A 20,109-nucleotide genomic window follows, 5' to 3' on the forward strand; every position below is an offset into this window, starting at 1 on the left:
ACTGGGACTAAGTATTATGGTAAACTATGTGTTTTCCAAGTCACAGAATAATGCGTCTCAATCTCAAATCCACAATGCCAAATGTTTTAAAACATTTTTTATTTGTACTTCCAAGTGTAAACCCAAGCCACAGGTGGACTACTCAGAAAATGCAGAGGTGGTACTAGGTCACCATGGGTCACACTCCTTCAAAGCTACACATGGAGATGATATCCACGCACCCAAACTGCACTTCTGAATGATCTGTTACCCCCAATTCACCAACTGCCCAAGGTTTTCTTGAATCAGTCAATTCTCTGTGGTCACTTAGCTGAACAAGGCTTGTACAATACTTGATTGATGTTACCCCTCTCCAACTCTTAAGTGACTCTCTTGGAAAGAACTTTTGTTGTTTTAAACAGCAGAAGCAGGGAGATGGGCCTGGAAAGGCAAAGGAGAAATTTAAAATAACAAACTAAATGGCTCAAAACTAAAGGATAAATTATTCAGGATTCACTCTTCCCACTATTCACTGGGCACGTATCGTTGGGGGAGAACTGTTCCTGATCACGTCTCAGTGCAGGCTGCTGAGCTTCCAAGATTACTTCATTAAGCAGATGGTGCCGAAGGGATAAGTTTCTGGTAAGTGGCCAGAAAAGCTCTCCCACGACACGAGCAGAAATAGGTCTATTTCCCTCCCTGAGGGTGTGTTCTGTGGTGCCATCGATCCACCCAGACAAGTACAAAGAGCTGCCCCACTGTTAACCCACCTTCTCACTTGGCTTGACTTGCAAACCCTAAGCTGCTAGGGAGCGTCCCAGACCAATAAACCTCACCCCAAATGCAACTTCCTTTGTGACCAAACCAAAACATACAATCTGTATCCATTTCCACTGAAAAGACCCAGCTATCTGTGCTCACTTCAAGGCTGGCATTTAAATGAGGAAAAAAAAGACAAACCCCACTCCACCCTCCCATGCTACTTTGCTCACATGCCAGCCCGTTGCCAGTGGAGCAGCCTCACACCAGGCATGCCAATCAGACAGGAACCAGGCTACACTCAGAGGGCCCTGGTGCTGTTAACAAAGCACCTGAAAACCAGACAGATCTGCCAGAGCCACACACTGACCTCCTGCAAGCGTCAGGACGCCGCACAGGGCAAGGCCAGTCACTGAACATTCTCTCACTCCACAAGCTGGCACACTTCCTACATTCCTGTCAAAGAGTACATTCATTTCCTGAAATAAGTGACACGCACTCTCTCAGTACAAGCACACAAGGAGTCTGCGACTAGCCTGCTCCTGCCAACTCAGCCTGTGCCCCAAAGCACCAACCAGGACAGAGGCACAACCAGATCTTTGGTGTTTTAGAGTGATAACACACCAGACAGGGTCTCTGCAGGGCACCCACCCGCCCTGTGGAGCCCACTTAAAGCCCCCATCTCTTCTGGAGCATGAAGCCACCCACACCCCTCAAGCCTCAGAATAGATTAGTTTCCCTCAGCTGAGATTTTCAGACAGGGATAACTTGAGCATCACAGGCTGGTGGGGCTTCTCAGAGACACAAAAGATAGAAATATAAAGCTTCCAAATAGGAGTAGTGTTTCACTTGCCTCGGGCAAAGCAGTTAAGGTCAGGAAGCTGGCCAAGAAAAGAAAGAACTCTGATAAAGTGCCCCCTCTACTCAGCACAGCCATGGACCCCAGGGGCTCTCCTGGTTCAGGGGCTCTCCTTACGTGCATGGGGTACTCCATCATGGGTCCAGGTAGCTGCCACAGCTCCCTTTTCAGTCCCAGAAACTCAGACTGAAAATTGCACCTGGAGAGGGTGAAGATGTGACAAAGAAAAACTTACTCAGGAGACGGCTACGAGATGACCAGTAAGTACCTAGCTTTCTTTAAAATCAGGCCTAGATTGTGCAGGAGGCAAAGCCAGGGAGCGAAGTCTCAGATATCCATATTCCACACAGAAGGCCTTTCTTTGCCTTCAGACAGGGATAACTTTACATCATCACAGACTTGGCTCCTGGCAATCTGCCAGCATACAACATTATTTTCTATCAAACTGTGCTTTATTCCCTTCATAAAAAACTCTGTTGCCGGACACCAGTGGCTCACCTGTAATCCTAGCTACTCAGAAGGCTGAGATCTGAGGATGGCAGTTCAAAGCCAGCCTAAGCAGGAACATCCTGTGAGACTCTTACCTCCCATTAACCACAAGAAAACTAGAAGTGTCGCTGTGGCTCACTCAAGTGGTAGTGTTAGCTATTCAGCTCCAGGACAGTGCCCAGGCTGAGTTCAACCCCCATTACCAAACAAAAAACCAACCCTGTCAACCTTATTTTTGAGTGTAGGCTTTCCCTCCATGGTAAGAACTGTGCTACCTAGATGTATCAGGTCCAGACCTGGCACATGGGAGTTCCTGTCACAGGGTCACCTCAACTCCAGCGACCGAGCAGAGGCCAGCTTGCAAAGTCAAGGCTAGCCTGGGTTACGATGAGACCCTGACTCAAAAAACCAAAAGCCCCTATCCCAATACTTAGCAGTGTCTGAGCTGTGTACAGGTATGGATTTAAATCTCTGTAGCATTTGAGTGAAGTGCATAAGGCTGTGCAGGTTACTGGTCATTGTAGCTGGCCTACTGAAAGCCAGACCAACCAGTACCTGCTGCCAGCACATGACAATGTTATACAAGGTCACCACCCATTTGCATGCACAGAACCACCCTGCAGACCAAGCAAATCTAGTATGGTTTTTTTAAGACAGAGGATTAAAGATTCATCCTAAGAGCTACTTAAAAATAGCCAGCCAACATTATAATCTTGCTGTAATAAAATCCTTGAGCTAAAAACAGATCAAATCATCAAATTGTTCCTATGCACCTGCTCTCAGGCTGGCCACAGCCAGCAGCTGGTGCCCTTATCAGACAGCAGGTTGAGACCAGAGCTGGGTCTCTGGTTAGTATAATATGCAGTTCCCATTGGTTTCTCAACCTCAACTCTTTTGACATTTGTTCTTTTTCTAAAACAACTTATCTTTCAGTTAGACAAATCCTTTTACTTCTAATTAACCAGCAAAAAGTAGAAGTGTGGCCTTGAGTTCAATGCTGTCTGTAAGAATGCTAGGCAGGCACCAAGCTCAAGGAATTCCACTGTTGGAATTTGCCCTTTTCCTAAGGCAAAGTTGCTCCACCTTCCAGAAACTCTCCCGTGGAATCTGAATCTACGTATGAAAGCCCACCCACCTCAGGTGACTGCACCTGAGAGCTTCCACTGGCAGTCCACAAAACAGGTTCCAGGAAAGAGGCCATTACCAGGAACTCTCAAGGCACTTCCTGAAACTCCAGCAACCCTCCAGTGACATTCCACTTGTGTCTCCTGACCCTCCTCATTGGCATCCCTTTTAACTTCCATTAAAATTGATCTGGTTGATGTCCTGGCCTGCTTTCATTCTCCTCCCCTTTTCAAATCCATCCTTTTCCTTATCACACTACTTTCCTACCATGAGGATCATAATTCAGCACATCCCCAAATCTAACAGACAAATAGCTAGATAATGGGGACCATAAGCTATGCAACTCTATGAAAGAACTAAAAAATACATTAAAAAAATCTTACCACACACCGAAATGTCATCAAAGATTCTCATGCTGATAATGGATTCTCAAGATGATGGATGTTCATGTGACTTTTCTAAATCCACAGCCAACACCTTCTGGGGAAAAAAAATTCATTCTAACAGTCTTAAGGCATTTATTCTCAAAATACATGTTAAAAAAATGAAGCCTCCGGCTGGGAAGTTAGCTCAGTGGTAGAGTGCTTGCCTTGCATATGATTCCTCAGAACCATATAAGCAGAAAAAGCCCGGAGGGGCGCTGTGACTCAAGTGGTAGAGCACTAGCCTTGAGCTGAGGCCCCAGAGTTCAAGTCCCACCACAGACACCCCCACCAAAAAAAAAAACGCTGAGGCTGAGCCTCAGTAACTCAGAACTCCTCACACAAAACATCTTCTCAGACAGGGATAAGTTCAAATTATCCCTGGCTCAACCAGTTACAGCCCCTAAATGCCACCCAACTCAGACTTTTCTTCCAAGTTTTCCCTCATCCAATGTCTGCACAGTGTCGTTCATTGATTTTAAACAGTGACATCTAGCGGCCCCAAATTACACAGGTGGACCCCTTCCCCAGTCTTAGCAGCTCAGACTTAAGAACCTGAGACTGAGCATTCTGGCTAATTTTCTTCCCCTAATAGTACCCAAAGGTGTCAACATGCATGCATGCAGTTGAACATACTTTAGCATGAGCTAGACCATGCAAGACGTATCTGTTTTCCCACTGCAGGTGACCACAGGAAGTCTTGCTTCCACCCGCTTCCGGTTCTTCTGAGTCCATTCATCACTTTTTAAGGTGGAACCTGGAGCTTTGCTTCCCATCTTCTCAACAGATGCCAAAAGACCTTCAAGGCAGTGCAGGGAAAGGGGATGGTGTTAAAGCTACAGACTTCCAGTCCACAACCCCGCTCTGCTCCTTGTAGTGGTTAAACACCAACCACTGGCTGGGGGGGGGGGGGGTCCTCGGGGAGCCGAGGCGCACCCGTGAACGCGACGAAGAGGGGGCCGACCACCCCGACTCCCATCCCCCCCATCCGCCCCCCACGGGGGCGTCCACGCCGAGCACGTGGGTGGGGTAGGCGCGCGGGCCGCCAGCACCCCTCCCCCGGGGGGGGGGGGAGTCCCCACAACGCCCAGAGCGGGCCTGGGCCGCGAGCTGCCGCGTCCCGCCGCCCGGAAGCCATTTCCCCACACCCGGCCTCAGACGCGCCAACCACGCCGGGGACGGAGCAGGGAACAGAGCCTGGCGTCGCCATTTCCCCTCTGAGGAAGTGCGGGGGCGAGAGAGCCAGCGCCGTGTCCAAGAAGCCCCACAACCTTACCACCACCACGGGCCTGAGGCTGCCGGGCGGGGGCCGCGCAGACAGGAGCCGCCATGACCCTCCACACGCGGCGGACCTCGGAAAGAGCGCGAGAGCGCGCCTGCGCGGTGTCTTCCCGGGCGGTCTCGGCGGAGCTCTCGCGATGGGAGGAGAAAGGGCTGATGGGAAATGTAGTCCAACGCAACCGGCGCTGGGAGGCGGCCGCCACTCCTCCTCCCGTAACCGCGGAGCCCGGGTAAGATAGTGGCGGCCACCGGGAGCGGCAGTGCGACCGGGGGTGGGGAGCTTGGAAGGTGTGGAGAGCCGCGGCGGTCCGGAAACGGAGGCTGGAGGTCGAGTCAACCGGACAGAACTGTCCCTCACCGGGACTGGGGGGGGGGCTCTGAAAGTTCGCGGGGCGGGGCGGGGTGGGAAGGGGGGAGTGACCAAAAAGGAAACTGAGGCCGGGCCCAATCCCACTTTTAACTGCTCTGTGGGTTTCATGCGGGGCAGACAGGGGCGGCGCGTCCGGCTAGTGAGATTCCTTCCGCGTGGACGGCCGGGCGCGGGCGGCAGGGGGCGCCCGGGAGCTGCGGGCCGGGGTCGGCCGGGGCCCGGGGCCGCACCAGGCTGCGCACCGCACGAGGGAGCCCGGGCCGCGAGGACAAGGGAAGGCCTCACCCCTGGCGACAGTCCTTGTAGTGTGGAAGTCCGTTTCGTACGAACCCCAAGGCGTGTGGGCATCCTGCCCGCTAGCTGACCGCGCCAGGGCGCGCAGGGAGCTGGTCTGTGCGCCCCGGGCAGCCCCCGGCCTGGAAGCTGTCTTCCATCTTGTGTGCCAGGCAATTCTGGCCAAGTTCGGGGGAAGTTTCCTCCTTGCTTTCAGAAACAACAGCCTGCCTTCTAGCTCTGTGACCTTGTGAAGATGTGGCCACGTGGGACTGCCCCAGCCATCTGGCCTGTGAGGCGCCCTTCAAAGCAGGTGCCAGGGGCCTGGGAAGGGAGAACGAGGCCTGGGCGGATGCCTGCCTCCCAACGGCGGAAGCAGCCAGCCCTGGAAGCCCTAACCTTCAGACCTCTTGTTGTGATTTCAGAGACACATTTTGATATTGAATATTTCTGAATACGGAAGCGCAGAAAAAATACTTCTGAAGATGGTGAAGTATGTAGCTCCCCCCTCCCCACTCCAGTTTTACAGGGAAGGCCCTGCAGTGTTTTACAATAAGGGAAAATCTGGAGTGAAAGAGTAAACATACTGCCCCAGAGCAAATGGTTAAACTGGGACGAGCTTGCTTTACAACTTAGGACAGTAAGCCCCAGGTCATTTTTGTTTAATTAAGAGTATAGGCTGCAGGCCTTTCTGCTCCAGCCTTATCTAATCAGTACCTTATCTCCCTGGTGCTAACTACACATATGTAAATTTTGCAGTTTCTGCCTTTTAAAAGCCCCATTTGACTTTCCCTCAAGTCTTTGAGTTCCTTTGTTGATGGACACCTCTCCAACTGTCTGCTTAAATAAAGGAACTCCAGCTAGGGGCTGGAGGCTCACTCCTAGCTACTAAGGAGGCTGAGATCTGAGGATCGCAGTTCAAAGCCAGCCCAGGCAGGAAAGCCTGTGAGCCTCTTATCTCCAATTAACCACCAAAAAACTAGAAGTGGTGCTGTGGCTCAAGTGGTAGAGTGCTAGCCTTTGAGCAGAGGTACTCAGGGACAGTGCCCAGGCTCTGAGTTCTAGCCTCACGACTGACATAAATAAATAAGTAAATAACCTTCACCTTTCTCAGTGTGCTTGAGTATAACAACGGAATGTACCCTATGAGCAACAGCGCATAGTTTCAGCAATAGAGTGTGTGATTTAAAAGAAAGCTTCTTGAGCATGGTTACACAAGTCTGTAATCCTAGCACTGAGGAGGTAGAGGCAGGAAAATCAGGAGTTCAGGGCAAACAAGCATAGGCTGCACAGAGACCCTGTCTCCAAAACTCCAAAGATCTGGGACATAATTCACTAGTAGAATGCCAAATGTAGTAGTAGTCTGAATGTGTAAGGCCCTAGGTTTGATCCTCAGCCCTGCAAAAATAGAAAGTTCCTTGTTGCTGAAGTTAAGTCAGATGTCCTATTCGTGTCAGAAACATCTTAAATGATAAATAATACCAGCATGTCCCTTTTTCTATATAGTCATAACACCCTGGAAGGTGACAAAATACAAAAATGATTTGCCATGTACAAGCTGTCTTTCTGAAATGACAGTACATATACAGTACTTCCTATGTGCAGGGCCCTGCCCCGAGTGCTTTCCATCAACCACCTCATTTCATCTTCACAACAGCCTGTCTTTGCCGCACCCTCACCCCCATTTGCAGCTCAAGAAGCCCAAGTACAGAGAGGTTAAAGGAATCATTGAGATCTAGACTCAAGACAACTCAGCCCAAAAAAGCCAATGATACCTACCAGTGCTGTAGTTCTGATGTTGACTGTCCCCCAAAGGCCTATGCAGGGAGGGCTTAGCTTGCTGGCTGGCACTACAAGGTGGTGGTGGAGCCTATTGGAGGTGTGGCTTAGTGGGAGGTCTTTAGGTCATTGGGACCATGCCCCTTTGAAAGAGCTTTTGTTGCCCCAACTTTCTGCTTAACTCTTTGCTTCCTGGCTCATGAGGTGAGCAATTGCTCCACCTTGCCTTCCCACCCCCAAATAAAAGACTGAACCAGCCGGGTGTTGGTGTCTCACATCCGTAATCCTAGCTACTCTGGAGACTGAGATCTAAGGAATGGTTCAAAGCTAGCCCAGGCTGGAAAGTTTTATGAATCTCTTAAAACTCTTACCTCCAGAAAACTGGAAGTGGAGCTGTGGCTCCAAGTGGTAGAGCTAGCCTTGAACAAAGGAGCTCAGGGACAGAGCCTAGGTCCTGAGTTCAAGCCGCATGACTGACAAAAAAAAAAAAAAAAGACTGAATCCTTCAGAACTATAAACCAGCCGGGCGCCGGTGGCTCACGCCTGTAATCCTAGCTACTCAGGAGGCTGAGATCTGAGGATCACGGTTCAAAGCCAGCCCGGGCAGGAGAGACCGTGAGACTCCTATCTCCAATAAACCACCAGAAAACCGGAAGTGGCGCTGTAGCTCAAGTGGTAGAGCGCTCGCCTTGAGCTGAAGAGCTGAGGGACAGCATCCAGGCCCAGAGTTCAAGCCCCACGACCGACAAAAAAAAAAAAAAAGAACTATAAACCAAGCTAAAACATTCTCTCTTTATGAGTTCGTTATCTTGTGTGTTTTGTTTATAATAATAGAAAGCTTACTAACACAACACTGTGCTGGTTTCCTTAAAAAAAAAAATCATGCTGCAACAATGGAACATTTTTTCCTAACTCCAGTGCTTTTAGTTCATCCACCTCAAAAGTCCATTATGAAAACCTAAGAGATGATTGATTTTTTTATTCCCTTCTAAACCATGGAACATTGCTACAAATCATGTTCAGCAAAAATCTTGGGTTACTGAATATGGCCTTAACTTTCTAGAGGAGAAGAAATGTACTCCCATATATCCTGTTTGTTTGAGAATGAATGACCTTGGAGTTGTGGACTTACAGGCCGTGGTTCAGGAGGGAAGGCTGGGCATGTCACCTGTCTGCTCCGCCAAGCTACCTTCTCAGTAAAAAATCCATTTGAATATGGATTTTGAAAAAATAAGCAGATTTTAAGCATATATAATACTCTCTGGGCTTCATTTGTGGGTTCCTGGACATGTCTCCCATTCCCAGAAGCCCCTGCTTCTCACAACTGTTGCATAACCATTGCTTAAGGTGGCATTGGTTCCCTTTGCCTCAGAACTCCCTTCCCCTCATCTTCTTCTCTGCCTGGCAAGTTCTAACTGGTACTTAAATAACCATCTCTGCATAGTCCTGGCACTGTGCTGCAGCAGCCCCAAGATGGCACCTCCCTCTCTCCCTCTCTCCTTCGCTTCCCTTCCCTTCCTTTCTTTTCCTTCTTTTATTTTTTTTTTTGGGGGGGGAGGGGAGGCGCACTCCTGGGGCTTGAACTCAGGGTCTGGGCACTCTCCCTGAGCTTATTTTGCTCAAGGCTAGCACTCTACCACTTGAGCCACAGCGCCACTTCCGGCTTTTTCTGTGTATGTGGTACTGAGGAATCGAACCCAGGGCTTCATGCATGCAAGGTGCTAAGCACTCTACCACTAAGCCACCTTCCCAGCCTCTTTTCCTTTTTTATTTTCCTTTCTTCCTTCTTGCTCTCCCTCTCTCCCTTCTTTCCTCCCCCCCCTTCTCTTTCTTTCTTTCTTCTTTTCTTTCCTTCCTTGTTCCAGACCTGGGGCTTGAACTGAGGGCCTGGGTGCTGTCCTTGAGCTTTGGTTCTCAAGGCTAGCGCTCTAGCACTTGACCCACAGCTCCACTTCTGGGGTTTTGGTGATTCACTGGAGATAAGAGTCTCATGGCCTTTCCTACCCAGGATGACTTTGAACCTCAGTCTTCAGATCTCAGCTTCTTGAGTAGCTAGGATTACAGGTGTGTGCCCCAGTGCCCGGCATGACACCTTTCTTTTTTTTTGGGGGGGGGGTCCGGTCGTGGGGCCTGAACTCTGGGCCTGGGCGCTGTCCCTCAGCTCTTCAGCTCAAGGCTAGCGCTCTACTACTTGAGCTTATGTGGTGCTGAGGAATCGAACCCAGGGCCTCATGCATGCAAGGCAGGCACTCTACTGCTGAGCCACCTTCCCAGCCCGGCATGACGCCTTTCTGTGGCAGGTGGTTAAGCACATGCTCTGCAGCCAGGCTGGAGTCTGGAGCAGAGTCCCAGCTTGCTGCTTCCAGTCCTGCCTGTCTCTCGGGATCCTCATTGTCATCTATAAAATGAGGAGCTGATGAGCAATCAACCCTCACAGGACTGTTTCTAGACTGTACAATGCCTGGCACAAAGTAAGCAATCTACCCATGGGAGCTCTTGTTCAGACCAACTTCTAATACGGGGGGTGGGGGTGGGGGGAAGGGGGCACCCCACCCCAGTTGTTTGTTATTGTTTTGTTTTGTGCCAGTCCTGGGCCTTGAACTCAGGGCCTGGGTGCTGTTCCTTGGCTTTTACGCTCAAGGCTAGCACTCTGCCACTCCACAATACCGCTTCTAGCTTGATTCTGAGTAGCTTATTGGATGTAAGACTCTCACGGACTTTTCTGCATAGACTGGCTTGGAACCACGATCCCCAGATCTCAGTCTACTGAGTAGCTAGGATGAAAGGCATGAGCCCTGGTGCCCCGCTTTGCATTTTCTTTTATGGCCAGTGCTTTCTGAGTCCCATTGAAGGGTCCTTCCTTTCTCTTCGTTTGATTTGGGGATTCTGGTGACCCATGTGAATATCATTACGAGTATCAGTGTCTCCTCCTCACCCATGTGGCTGTCTCCCCGCTGAGATGAGGTAGGAAGTTGTTTCTCTGTCTCTTGGGGTCACTCTAGTGTGCTGCTCACGTCAAGGGTCTGCTTCCTATATTTTGCCCAGTTTTCTGGTTGCTAGAAGATCTTAATCCATTTTTGTGTCCTGGCACACAGGCACGCCGTAAGAGCTTGTCACATGGACAGGTCTTCGTCAGCACCTCCGGACATAATCCATTTTAGTCTGTCTTGCTGGAAGAAAATCTCTTAGGTCCCTGGAGATAATCTGGTGCAATACTTGATTTTACCAGACAGACCGTTTCCTGCGGAGGTCATTAGTCCCTTCCATCTCAGCACCAGTCCATGCAGCTTCACTGGTTGAATGGGGAAAACTGAGGGCCAAAGAGCAGAAGGCCATTATCAGAAAGGTTCCTCTTGACAGGCCATGCCCAGCAGCTGACACAGTACCTGTTGGTGGCCTCCTCATACACACATTCCTATAAACCAGCAATCGAATAAATATATTCATTTTTATTATCTCTTTTGCTTTTTTGAGGTAGGATCGTAATGCTGTGTAGACTAGGCTGGTTTCAAATCAACAATCCTCCTGCCGCAGCCTACTGAGTGCTGGGATTATAGATGTGTACCACTGTCTGTACCTGCCTGACTCCATTCGCTTCTTTGAATGGTTAGTTCACATGGCTTCTGTCTCTGCATATGATATCGTCTGTGTGTGTGTGTGTGTGTGTGTGTGTTTCACATGGGAACAGGACGGGGATTGACCATCCAGGCTCCATATACTCTTGGTAAATCCTTTTCTTTGTGTTCTTCAATTTTTTAAAGCTACCTTCTGATCTTAATTCCCACTAGGGGGCGCCTGTATCCTATACCAAGAGGGTCTGTGGTCCTGGCATACCGGCACTGATTGCTAGCCATGGATCCCTCTGGACGCTACCTCCTCCCCCCTCTGCAAACACACACAATCGGGGGTAGCCTTCCTCCTCCCCAGCTGGCTGCTGGCCTTTCCACGCCCCAGGGTCCTGCCCCGAACTGAAGGAGGCGGCAGAGCGACAGCGCCAAGACAGAGAGCAAGCCTTGCTCTGTCACCCCTGCCCCGGGCCGACACTTCCTCCCTGAGTGGCACTGATGCACGCAAGGAGGCAGCTCTCTGCACTGGCTTTCAGGGCCTGGAGTCGGGTCTGCCCTTGGCGGAGCGCCCTGAAGAGAACAGCGGGCATAGCTCGCCTCGGGCTAGCCTCAGAGCCGGGGCCAGCACAGGCGCACAGCTCCGCTCCTGTGCCCGGGTCGGTAGCTCACACCTTGAATTTCCTGACAGCCACTGATCCCAGCCTCAGGGAATCAGATTTCCCTGGGCACAGGCCCTGGCTTCGCCCCAGCTGTGAGTGCCCTTGAACAAGTCCCTGAACCTCTCTTGCTTTGTTGGGTAAATGAGGATAAGGACAGTTCCTGCCTCATAAACGAGGCAGTGCTTATAAATAAGGCGCCGGGCACTGTGCCTAGCACATAAGTGTTTGGTACAGATTAGCTTTTATTAATAGTATTATTAATGTCATTATCATTGGATGCCTGTCAGCCTCAGTATCACCACTTTGCCATTCTCCCTGTGGCTCAGAAGGAAGCTCTCCTTGACTCTAGCTCAAGGCTTTGGCTTTTTCCTAGCAGTGAGCCCTCCCCCCACCCCCCCCCCACAGAGGGCCTGAAAGTGGGGTACACTGCCCTTGGCTGCCACAAATTGGACCCCCCTCATGGGACGGTTCTGTGCACATGTGCACACCACGCATTTGGGGGGAGCCACATCTGTCCCTAGGGGTGGGCGGTGCAGGACCACAGCGGCTGTAGCAGCTGCTATGGGCACCTCCTCGCCGCCCCCCGCCACCTCATTAGTTCTCTGGTCATGTTCCAATCTCCAGGAGAGACTGGCAGCCATCCGAGTGTCAGCCACAGGGGCAGCAGACAGCAGCACCTCCTGCTCCCGCCGCTGCCCCTGGCCGCCCCGCAGCTCAGCAGCCTTTTCCCTGTCACTCAACCTCTCCTCTCACCAGCCTAGGATTAGCATTCAGATGAGGGGGAAGCAGCCGGGCAGCCAGCGCCTGGCTGCTTCTTCAGCAGCTCAGATTCACCGGGGAAGCAGAGCAAGCCGGGGAGAGGTGTCCAGGCCCAGACCCTCCTCGAAACCCACACACTGTGTGGGCATCTGGAGAGGCCCGGCTGGTCCTCTTTGACCGCTCTGGGTGGTCGGTCTCCCCCAGCCGGGCAGTGCTGGCCTTCTGCCCTCATTTGGTTCAGATCTGTCCTCTTTGGTGCCCGTGGGAAGATGGGGCAGGGAGGACCTTAGGTGAAGGGGGAGCACTCCACCTGGCCTGACTCGGCCATTGCGCAGTCGCCTGCCTTTCCCACCGGGCCCTCTAGCTCGCGTGGAGTGGATGGAGCACGCCCCGGGGCGCTCACACTTGCGACACAGGACCCACCCTCACCATGCCTCTGCCTCTACCCTGTCTCCCTCCACCTTACAGGTAGGAAAACTGAGACGCACAGACGTGCCTTAGGGACGTGACCCTCCACAAGGTCACGGAGGCGGCAGTGGGGTAAAGATTCCGAGGAGGAGCTCTGATCTTCCATTGTTATTTCATAAGAGCCTGCGCCTGGACCAGCGGCCGCCCGCTCTTCACCTCCCCCCCCCCCTGCAGCTGCCCCGCCGCCTCTGCCAGGTCCCTCGTGTCTCCGCTCCACTTGCAAGGAGTGAATTTTGGGTGGAAAACAAAATGGCAAGGGAAAGGACTCAGCCTCCCTATGAAGACATGCCAGGATCTCAGTGACTCCCCTAAAAAGACACCTCTAAGCCCAGCCTCACAGCCCCCCTTTTCCCCTGTGATGGGTGGGAGCTAGTGGCCAAGGACGGGCGCTTGGGTCTTGGAGAGGCGTTCTCCGCAAAGCTGCAAGTGTGCAGATTCTGCAGAGAGCCCAGGGGTGGGAGAGGCCCTGGGAATCAGCCGAGCGTGGGCTGGGTGTGGGGGGGAGGCGTAAACACAATCTGCTCCCTCCAAAGCCAGCCTGCTCCTTGGGGAGGGGGGAGAAAGTCCCCCCCAGCCCACATGGCACCCCAGCTGCCAAAGCCCAGGCAACCCTCAAGCCCGGGCAGTCATCCCCACCCCCCACCCCACCCCCAACTTCCACTAGAGCAGCCCCTTTCCTCTCTCCATCCCACCCTTCATCTGGAATGACTGTAGGAAGGAGCCACTTTCTCCCAGTGTGGGACACCGCCCATACAGGGGTGCTGTCCGAGGGGAGGGCCTCCAGGCTGGGATCCTCTGCTCTACCACCTTGGCCTGACAGTTCCTCCGGCCATTAGAAGAAGGAGGCGGGCAACTCTGAAAGCGGAGGGGGCTAGGATGGGATCACAGGAACGCGGCAAGTAGATGACAGAATGAATGCAAAGCGGGGTCCCACCTCTGGCCCTTGCCTGACAGCTCAGTCCCCGGAGAAAGACAGGCTGACAGGAGCCAGGCAGGTGGCCAGGGCTCTCGTGGAAGAGTTCAGGGGGGTGCTCGGCTCTGGTGGATTCCTTCCCCTGGCACAACCTTCCCCTGCCTCCACCCTGGCCTACTTTGAGAGGAGGCTCCCACGGGGCTCCCTCCCTCGGCAGGCTGCGGCCTCCTCCCCCTGAGCTCTTCTCCCTGCACCTTGGATGTGGAGGGGCGCCGGGGTGCTGCTGACTACAGCATGAGCGAGCCAGGCAGAGCCCACACTGCTGGGCCAGCAGTGGGGCGGGGTGGGGAGGAGAGACCAGTGGAGGGGGGTGAAGATTAATGACTGGGAGACAGTCGGGAGCAGCTGCCTGCAGGGTCTGTGCCTGGATCTGGGAGCAGAAACGGAAATCTGCTTTTATCTCTGCTCAGGATCCGGGAGGAGTGTAAAGAGAAATGGCAGAGCAGCTGGGGGCAAAGGAGGTGCCACTTCACTGACAAAACAAGTGTCAGGCTCTTCCCACACACGACTGCCCACTTAGAACACAGGCACGCGCACACACACACACACACACACACACACACACACACACACACACACACACACACACACACACTGGGAGAACGAGCTGGTGGCTCCTCTCCTCCAGCTGCAGGCAGACATGTCACAGATACCAGTGATCTTTCTTATTGGTAATTTCAACAGAGCTACCCATAACAGGGGGACTCCTGGGGACTGAGAGAGGCAAATACCATAAGAACTGAGTGCAAGCCGGGCGCCGGTAGCTCACGCCTGTCATCTAGCTACTCAGGAGGTTGAGATCTGAGGATCGAGGTTCAAAGCCAGCCCGGGCAGGAACATCCGTGACACTCTTATCTCCAATAAACCACTCAGAAAACCAGAAGTGGCGCTGTAGCTCAAGTGGTAGAGTGCTCGCCTTGAGATAAAGAGCTGGGGACAGCGCCCAGGCCCAGAGTTCAAGCCCCACAATCAACAACAGCCAAAAAGAACGGAGTGCAAACACCAGCACAGGCCCAGAGGACACAGGATAGTTCCGGAGCTAACTAGCACAGGGGGCTGGGTCATAGAAGCCCTTTTTCATCCTGCCATTGCAAGTTGGGCTAGGCTGTAGAGCCACAGGGTGAGTGAGCCGTGGGCTCCCCACTTCATAGCTAGGTGATGCTAGCAAGCCATTTAGCCTATCTCATTCCTGAGATGTGGGGAATATGGCCAGGTACAAGTGGCTTGTGCCTGTAAATCCTAGCTGGCTTACTCGGGAGGCTGAGATCTGAGGATCAACCTGCAAAGCCAGCCCGGGCAGGAAAAGTCTGTGAGACACTTTTCTCCAGTTAACCACCAAAAAGCCAGAAGTGAAGCTGTTGCACCAGCCTTAAGCGACAAAGGAAAGGGACAGTGCCCAGGTCCTGAGTACCAGCATACAGACACAAGCATAAAATAAAATGTGCGTATTACCAGTCTCCATGGGTTACAGGGAAGGATTGAATTCTAGAATGAATGGAAACCAATTGGTGTCCTTGACCAGGAGTCTGCTGGGCTGCCTTGGAGTTAAGCCTGGAGTTAAGCCTCTCTGTGTACCTCCTGTAGCTCTGCAGTCCCTCAGAGGCGGCACAGGACCGGGGAAAAAGCCCAGGAGCACTGAGCTGAGCACTCCTGCTCTTCCTATTCGCCCCAGCCAGGCTTTGCCAGGGCCCATCCTGAGGCTGAAGGGAAAGCCCCTACCTTCTCAACTACGGCTTCTCCCATTCTTCTGGCTGCTGCTTCCGGCCCTGTGATGTCCTCCTGGGCGTCAAAGCAGGACTTGAGCTGAAACAAAGCCAAAACAGATGGCACTTGCTCCCATGTTCCAAAAATGGGAAGGTGGCTCAGTGGTAGAGCGCTTGCCTTGCATGCATGAGGCCCTGGGTTCGATTCCTCAGCACCACATAAGCAGAAAAGGCCAGAAGTGACGCCATGGCTCAAGTGGTAGAGTGCTAGCACTCAGCTGAAGAGCTGAGGGACAGCGCTCAGGCCCAGAGTTCAGGCCCCACAACTGACCAAAGAAAAAAAAAAATGGGACATCAGAGCTCCCCCTTAGAATCTCCAGCACTACCCCAGCACAACCACCACCTCATGCCCAAGTCTCAAAAGTGTGTCAGGACCAGACTTTGCCCCGTGGCCTAGACTGTAGGAAGCTTAAGACAGGAGCCCAATGAATGAGTCCAGCCTCAGACTCAGCCTCTGCCCTGACCACAAGAGCTGAAGACCTAATCTCTCCCCCATGCCCAGGGCTGGGCCTTGCCCATTTCTTCTGTGCCCCCCCAGCCCTGCCCTCTGCCCTCTGGGGCTTCCGGCCCCGCCCTACCTGCCCATACCAGCCAATCCTAGGTCCTGGAGTTGAGCCCCTCCTGAAGAGCTGCGGACTTACTTCAAAGGCTCTTTTTCCCTAGATAGAGGAAAGCACTGGAATTAGAGGATGGAACGTCCTGTATTTCTGCTGTCTTCTTCCTCCTCACGCTTTAGGATCATGTAAGAAACCATTAGAATTCATGACTGGGTTGGAGAGCAAACATCTCACCCTGTGCACCCAGCCAGTTCTCTGTGGCAGCTGCCCATCTGTACTCTGACCCTCTCTGTCAAACCAATTTTTGTAGGAACAGACAACTGCTTCCTTCTGGCTGAGCTACATCAAGCCAGGCCTGGCAGATGGTGCCTCAATCGGGCTTTCCTCTCCTACCATGGAGGGTTACCGAATTTTATGTTGAAGAGCTGGGCTACTTAGAAGTTAGGGGACCTCACATTAAATTGTCCTGTTCCGCTAGGCACCGGTGGCTCACACCTGTCATCCCAGCTACTCAGGAGATCTGAGGATCACAGTTCAAAACCAGCCCAGGCAGGAATGTCCATGAAACTCTTACCTCCAATAAACCACTCAGAAAACCAGAAGTGGTGCTATGGTCCGAGTGGTAGAGCACTGGCCTTGAGCTGAAGAGCTGAGGAACAGCGCCCAGGCCCAAAGTTCAAGCCCCACGACCAACATAAATAAAAATTAAAAAATTGTCCTGTTCCTTAGTTTTCTCAACCCCTAACAAGTGACTGAAGAGCACATATCCTGCCAAACCTCTGAGGTGGCTGAGAATTCAAAGTGAGAAATGGGAAAAAGAAAGCACTAACCAAGCATAAAATAAGTAAGCAGCTACTCTGTGTCTTCCTCCGAACCTCAAGGCCACTTTGTTACAAACCCCAGTCCACAAGAAACAAAATGGGACTCAGAGCCAGTGATTCATGTCTATAATCCTAACTACTCAGGAGGTTGAGATTTGGGGATCCAGGTTCAGAGTCTGGGGCAGAAGAATCCAGGAAACTCTGTCTCCAAAATAACCAGCTAAAAGCAGGGCTAGACGCATGGCTTGAGGGGTAGAACACCAGTTGTGAAGAAGAAAGGCAAGTGAATGAACATGGCCTTGAGTTCAAACCTCTGTACTGCCAAAAACTTAATAGTAGAAAAAAAAAAAATAAGATAAAATGGCTACAGAAGTTGCCCAAAGTCTCTCATAAAAGGGGGAGCTGGGCCAGGCACCAGTAGCTGTAACCTCACTCCTATAACCCTCGGTACTCAAGAGACTGAGATCTGAGGATCATGGTTCAAAGCCAGCCTGGGCAGGAAAGTCCAAACTCTTCTCTCCAGTTAACCACCAGAAAACCAGAAATGGTGCTGTGGCTCAAAGTGGTAGAGCACTCGCCTTGAGCAAAAGTCGCTCAGTGACAGTACCCAGGGCCTGAGTTCAAACCTCACATCCAACCCCCCCTCCCCCCCCACAAAACCCCAAGGGGGTGGGGGACTAGGATTTAAAATCTGGCAACCAAACAATAGTGAAGACCTGTGGTCATGGGACAGTCTCCTACTGGAAAGGCCCAGTGGAGGTCTTCTCAGGTGCCAGCCTGCTCAGAGCGGTCATCAGGCACGCCTGTGGCCAGCTTAGCTCCTGGTGGCGTTAGGAAGGAGAGAAGGGTCACAGAAACGCTTCCGTCTCCCACACGTGCCCAGGGCTTCCTATTGGGTCTTCTGATAGTTTGCATCTGGGAGAATCCCAGGACTGAGATAGAGATGAACTCAAGTTCTTTCTGTGACCAGTTTGTACGAATCCAAGGGACTCACTGCAGACACAGAGGGTCACAGGCATTGGTACTGACAGGCCAGCCACCTGGGGGCAGCCTCCCGGGAGTGTGTGCCCTGGAGCCAGTAGACTCCACAGAATCTCTTACTTTGTTTCTCTAAGAATGACAGAATCGCTCTTCAGGCAGGTCTTCCATGCTAGAAAGGACCACACACACAGAATGTGTGTGTAAGGCGGGGGGGGGGGGGGAGGAGGGAGAGAGAGGGAGAGACACACAGAAACAGTGAGAGAATTTGGACTTGAACTTGGAGACTGGGCGCTGTCTCTTAGCTTATTCATTCAAGGCTGGTGCTCTACAACTTAAGCACACTTCCACTTCTGGTCCTCTTCATTCTTTTTGTGATTAATTGGAGCTAAGTCTCAAAGACTTTCCCTGCCTGGAGTGGCTTTGAACTGAGATCCTCAGATCTCAGGCTCTGTAGGATTACAGGTGTGAACCACCAGCACCTGGCTAAAAATACCTCATATTCAGGAAACTTAACAGACACTGGTTGACTTTTTTTTCAATGCTTTGTAAAAGGGGCCTGGGTCCCCTGTTATCAAAGGGCACTGGCTAGCCAAGGCCATGTAGAAATGCCCACAAGTTTGTCCCCAAAGGCCACATAGCTTCGGCCCCGGGAAGAGTTAACTTTGTGGCCACTGGAGACAGTGTCCTGCCCGTAGGGGCTGCTCAGCCAATGGCACTCAGCACCAGTGATGTCATGCACCTCCTGCGCCTCCTATTGGGGACTGGACAGCGAATCGGGCTGAAGGTTCAGACAGCGGAGCCCAGGCAGGCGGGGACAGAGGTAGGCAGAGGGGGAGGGAAGGACAAGGACAGGAATGCACAGCAACAGAGCCGCTTCTACCTCCTCCCTCTCTGCGCTCCTCCGCACCTTCCCACGGGAGGACCTCCTGGGGACCACCCCACACGCACACTCAGAGAAGCAGAGCTCTGGGCCAGAGGAGGGGGCTAAGGAGCTCCCACTCCTACCTGGTGAAAACATACCTGGCCTGCCTGCTATGCAATGAACAGGGTGACTAGGCTGAGGGCCTGGATATGGTGCACTGCACACATGTATTGGGCCACACACACACACACACACACACACACAGCTTCCTCCCCCCACCCCTGACTCTCCTCCTTCACCTGCCCAAGGAAGAGGACTGGAGGTCTGTATCCGAGCTACTGCCCATAACTGCTCCGTCCGCTCGGCTGGGCTCTCTGTGGGAGGAAAGAGCAGGTGGGAAGAGCTGTGGGCAGGGCTGAGTCCTCCCAGGGTAGAGCCACATGCAGTGTAGAGCCTGGAGGCTGCCGTCTAGTGCCCCCCACACACACACACACTCTGAGAGTGAACCTCTCAGGTTTCCCTTCAACCACCAGCCCAGCCGGGGTCCAGTCAGCCCCTACCCATCTTCAGCTTGCCCATCTTCATGCCCAGCCTGATTTCCACCACCCCCTCAATTCCCGATCCATAGCAGAGGCAGTTTCTCACGGTTCGACCCGGTTGGCAAATCGGCGGCGCCAGAGCATGGCCAAGGTGCTGAGCAGGAAGAGGGTGGTACACATGGTTGAGCTGCCCCATCCCCTCAGGCCCGGCCTGAAGAGGGGCTAGGAGATGGCCCCTGCCAGCTCTCAAGCCTCAGGGATGGATTAGGAGGCTCAAGATGATTAGTGGGGTCAGCAGCCCTGACCTTGTAGAGACTGATTAGCCTCAGGAACCCAAAATCTCCCCTCTAGCGGTGAGGTTAAGACTTGAAATGAGGATCTGATCTCTGATAGTGCCTGGGCCTCCTGCTCTAGGGCTCCCAGACAAGACAGCTGAGCCAGAGATTGGCCTACCGTGGCCTAGGGGCCACGAAGAGCACCTGCAGAGCAGGAATAGCAAATACGGGGCAACTCGAGGCAGGAATCAGGGTGTCTGAAATTACAGGTGTTCTGAGGGCACCTGAGGCTGTCAGCCATGGTGGCGAGAGGAAAGGGGAGTAAAAGGGGGAAGCCGTGGAGGATGAAGCCCACAGACAAAGCCAGAAAGTGAAAAGCTGGCTCCATTCTACCTTCTGGACATCCCTCTCTGAACTTTTCTGATTAGACTCCGTTTTGGCAAAGAGAGAGAGAGAGAGAAGGCAGCATTTAAGTGCGCTCACAGAATAGAGATGAATTATAAATTATATCTTATATAACCACATTATGTAATTTATATATAAATGATAA

General features: G+C 52.5%; 1 protein-coding gene, 1 long non-coding RNA gene and 3 other non-coding genes across 6 annotated transcripts; all 5 read right to left on the reverse strand.

Annotated features, from left to right (window-relative positions):
- Positions 1-82: 82 nt before the first annotated feature.
- LOC138807306 (uncharacterized) lies at positions 83-4,994 on the reverse strand. Of its 2 annotated transcripts, none has more exons than XR_011366119.1 (5): positions 4,910-4,994; positions 4,270-4,432; positions 3,595-3,688; positions 1,715-1,796; positions 83-420 (listed from the first exon to the last, which is right to left on the reverse strand). It is a non-coding gene; the product is annotated as an uncharacterized lncRNA (long non-coding RNA). The 2 variants fall into 2 exon arrangements; XR_011366118.1 differs by having other exon boundaries at positions 3,595-3,691.
- On the reverse strand, positions 1,452-1,525 carry LOC138807520 (small nucleolar RNA R38). The gene has a single exon (XR_011366188.1). It is a non-coding gene; the product is annotated as a small nucleolar RNA R38 (small nucleolar RNA).
- LOC138807519 (small nucleolar RNA R38) lies at positions 1,918-2,000 on the reverse strand. Its single transcript, XR_011366187.1, has one exon. It is a non-coding gene; the product is annotated as a small nucleolar RNA R38 (small nucleolar RNA).
- LOC138807521 (small nucleolar RNA R38) lies at positions 3,946-4,023 on the reverse strand. Its single transcript, XR_011366189.1, has one exon. It is a non-coding gene; the product is annotated as a small nucleolar RNA R38 (small nucleolar RNA).
- Positions 4,995-8,796: 3,802 nt separating the features above from the next.
- On the reverse strand, positions 8,797-19,464 carry Prcd (photoreceptor disc component). Its single transcript, XM_069992937.1, has 5 exons — positions 19,391-19,464; positions 19,045-19,119; positions 16,103-16,183; positions 15,481-15,564; positions 8,797-10,646 (listed from the first exon to the last, which is right to left on the reverse strand). Exons 1-3 carry the CDS (start codon positions 19,462-19,464, stop codon positions 16,162-16,164), a joined length of 171 nt encoding a protein of 56 aa, XP_069849038.1. The 3' UTR covers positions 8,797-10,646; positions 15,481-15,564; positions 16,103-16,161.
- Between the last annotated feature and the right edge of the window lie 645 nt (positions 19,465-20,109).

This window comes from Dipodomys merriami, unplaced genomic scaffold, assembly GCF_024711535.1.
Source record: "Dipodomys merriami isolate MVZ:Mamm:240054 unplaced genomic scaffold, mDipMer1.0.p SCAF_42, whole genome shotgun sequence".
NCBI classification, from domain to species: domain Eukaryota; kingdom Metazoa; phylum Chordata; class Mammalia; order Rodentia; family Heteromyidae; genus Dipodomys; species Dipodomys merriami.

Coding starts and splice junctions, on each gene's coding strand:
- Prcd (XM_069992937.1), bottom strand. CDS start 19,464: ATGTGTACCACCCTCTTCCTGCTCAGCACCTTGGCCATGCTCTGGCGC. Junction 19,120..19,390: donor TTTGCCAACCGGGTCGAACC/GTGAGAAACTGC, acceptor TTCCTCCCACAG/AGAGCCCAGCCGAGCGGACG. Junction 16,184..19,044: donor CAGTCCTCTTCCTTGGGCAG/GTGAAGGAGGAG, acceptor TCCTCTATCTAG/GGAAAAAGAGCCTTTGAAGT.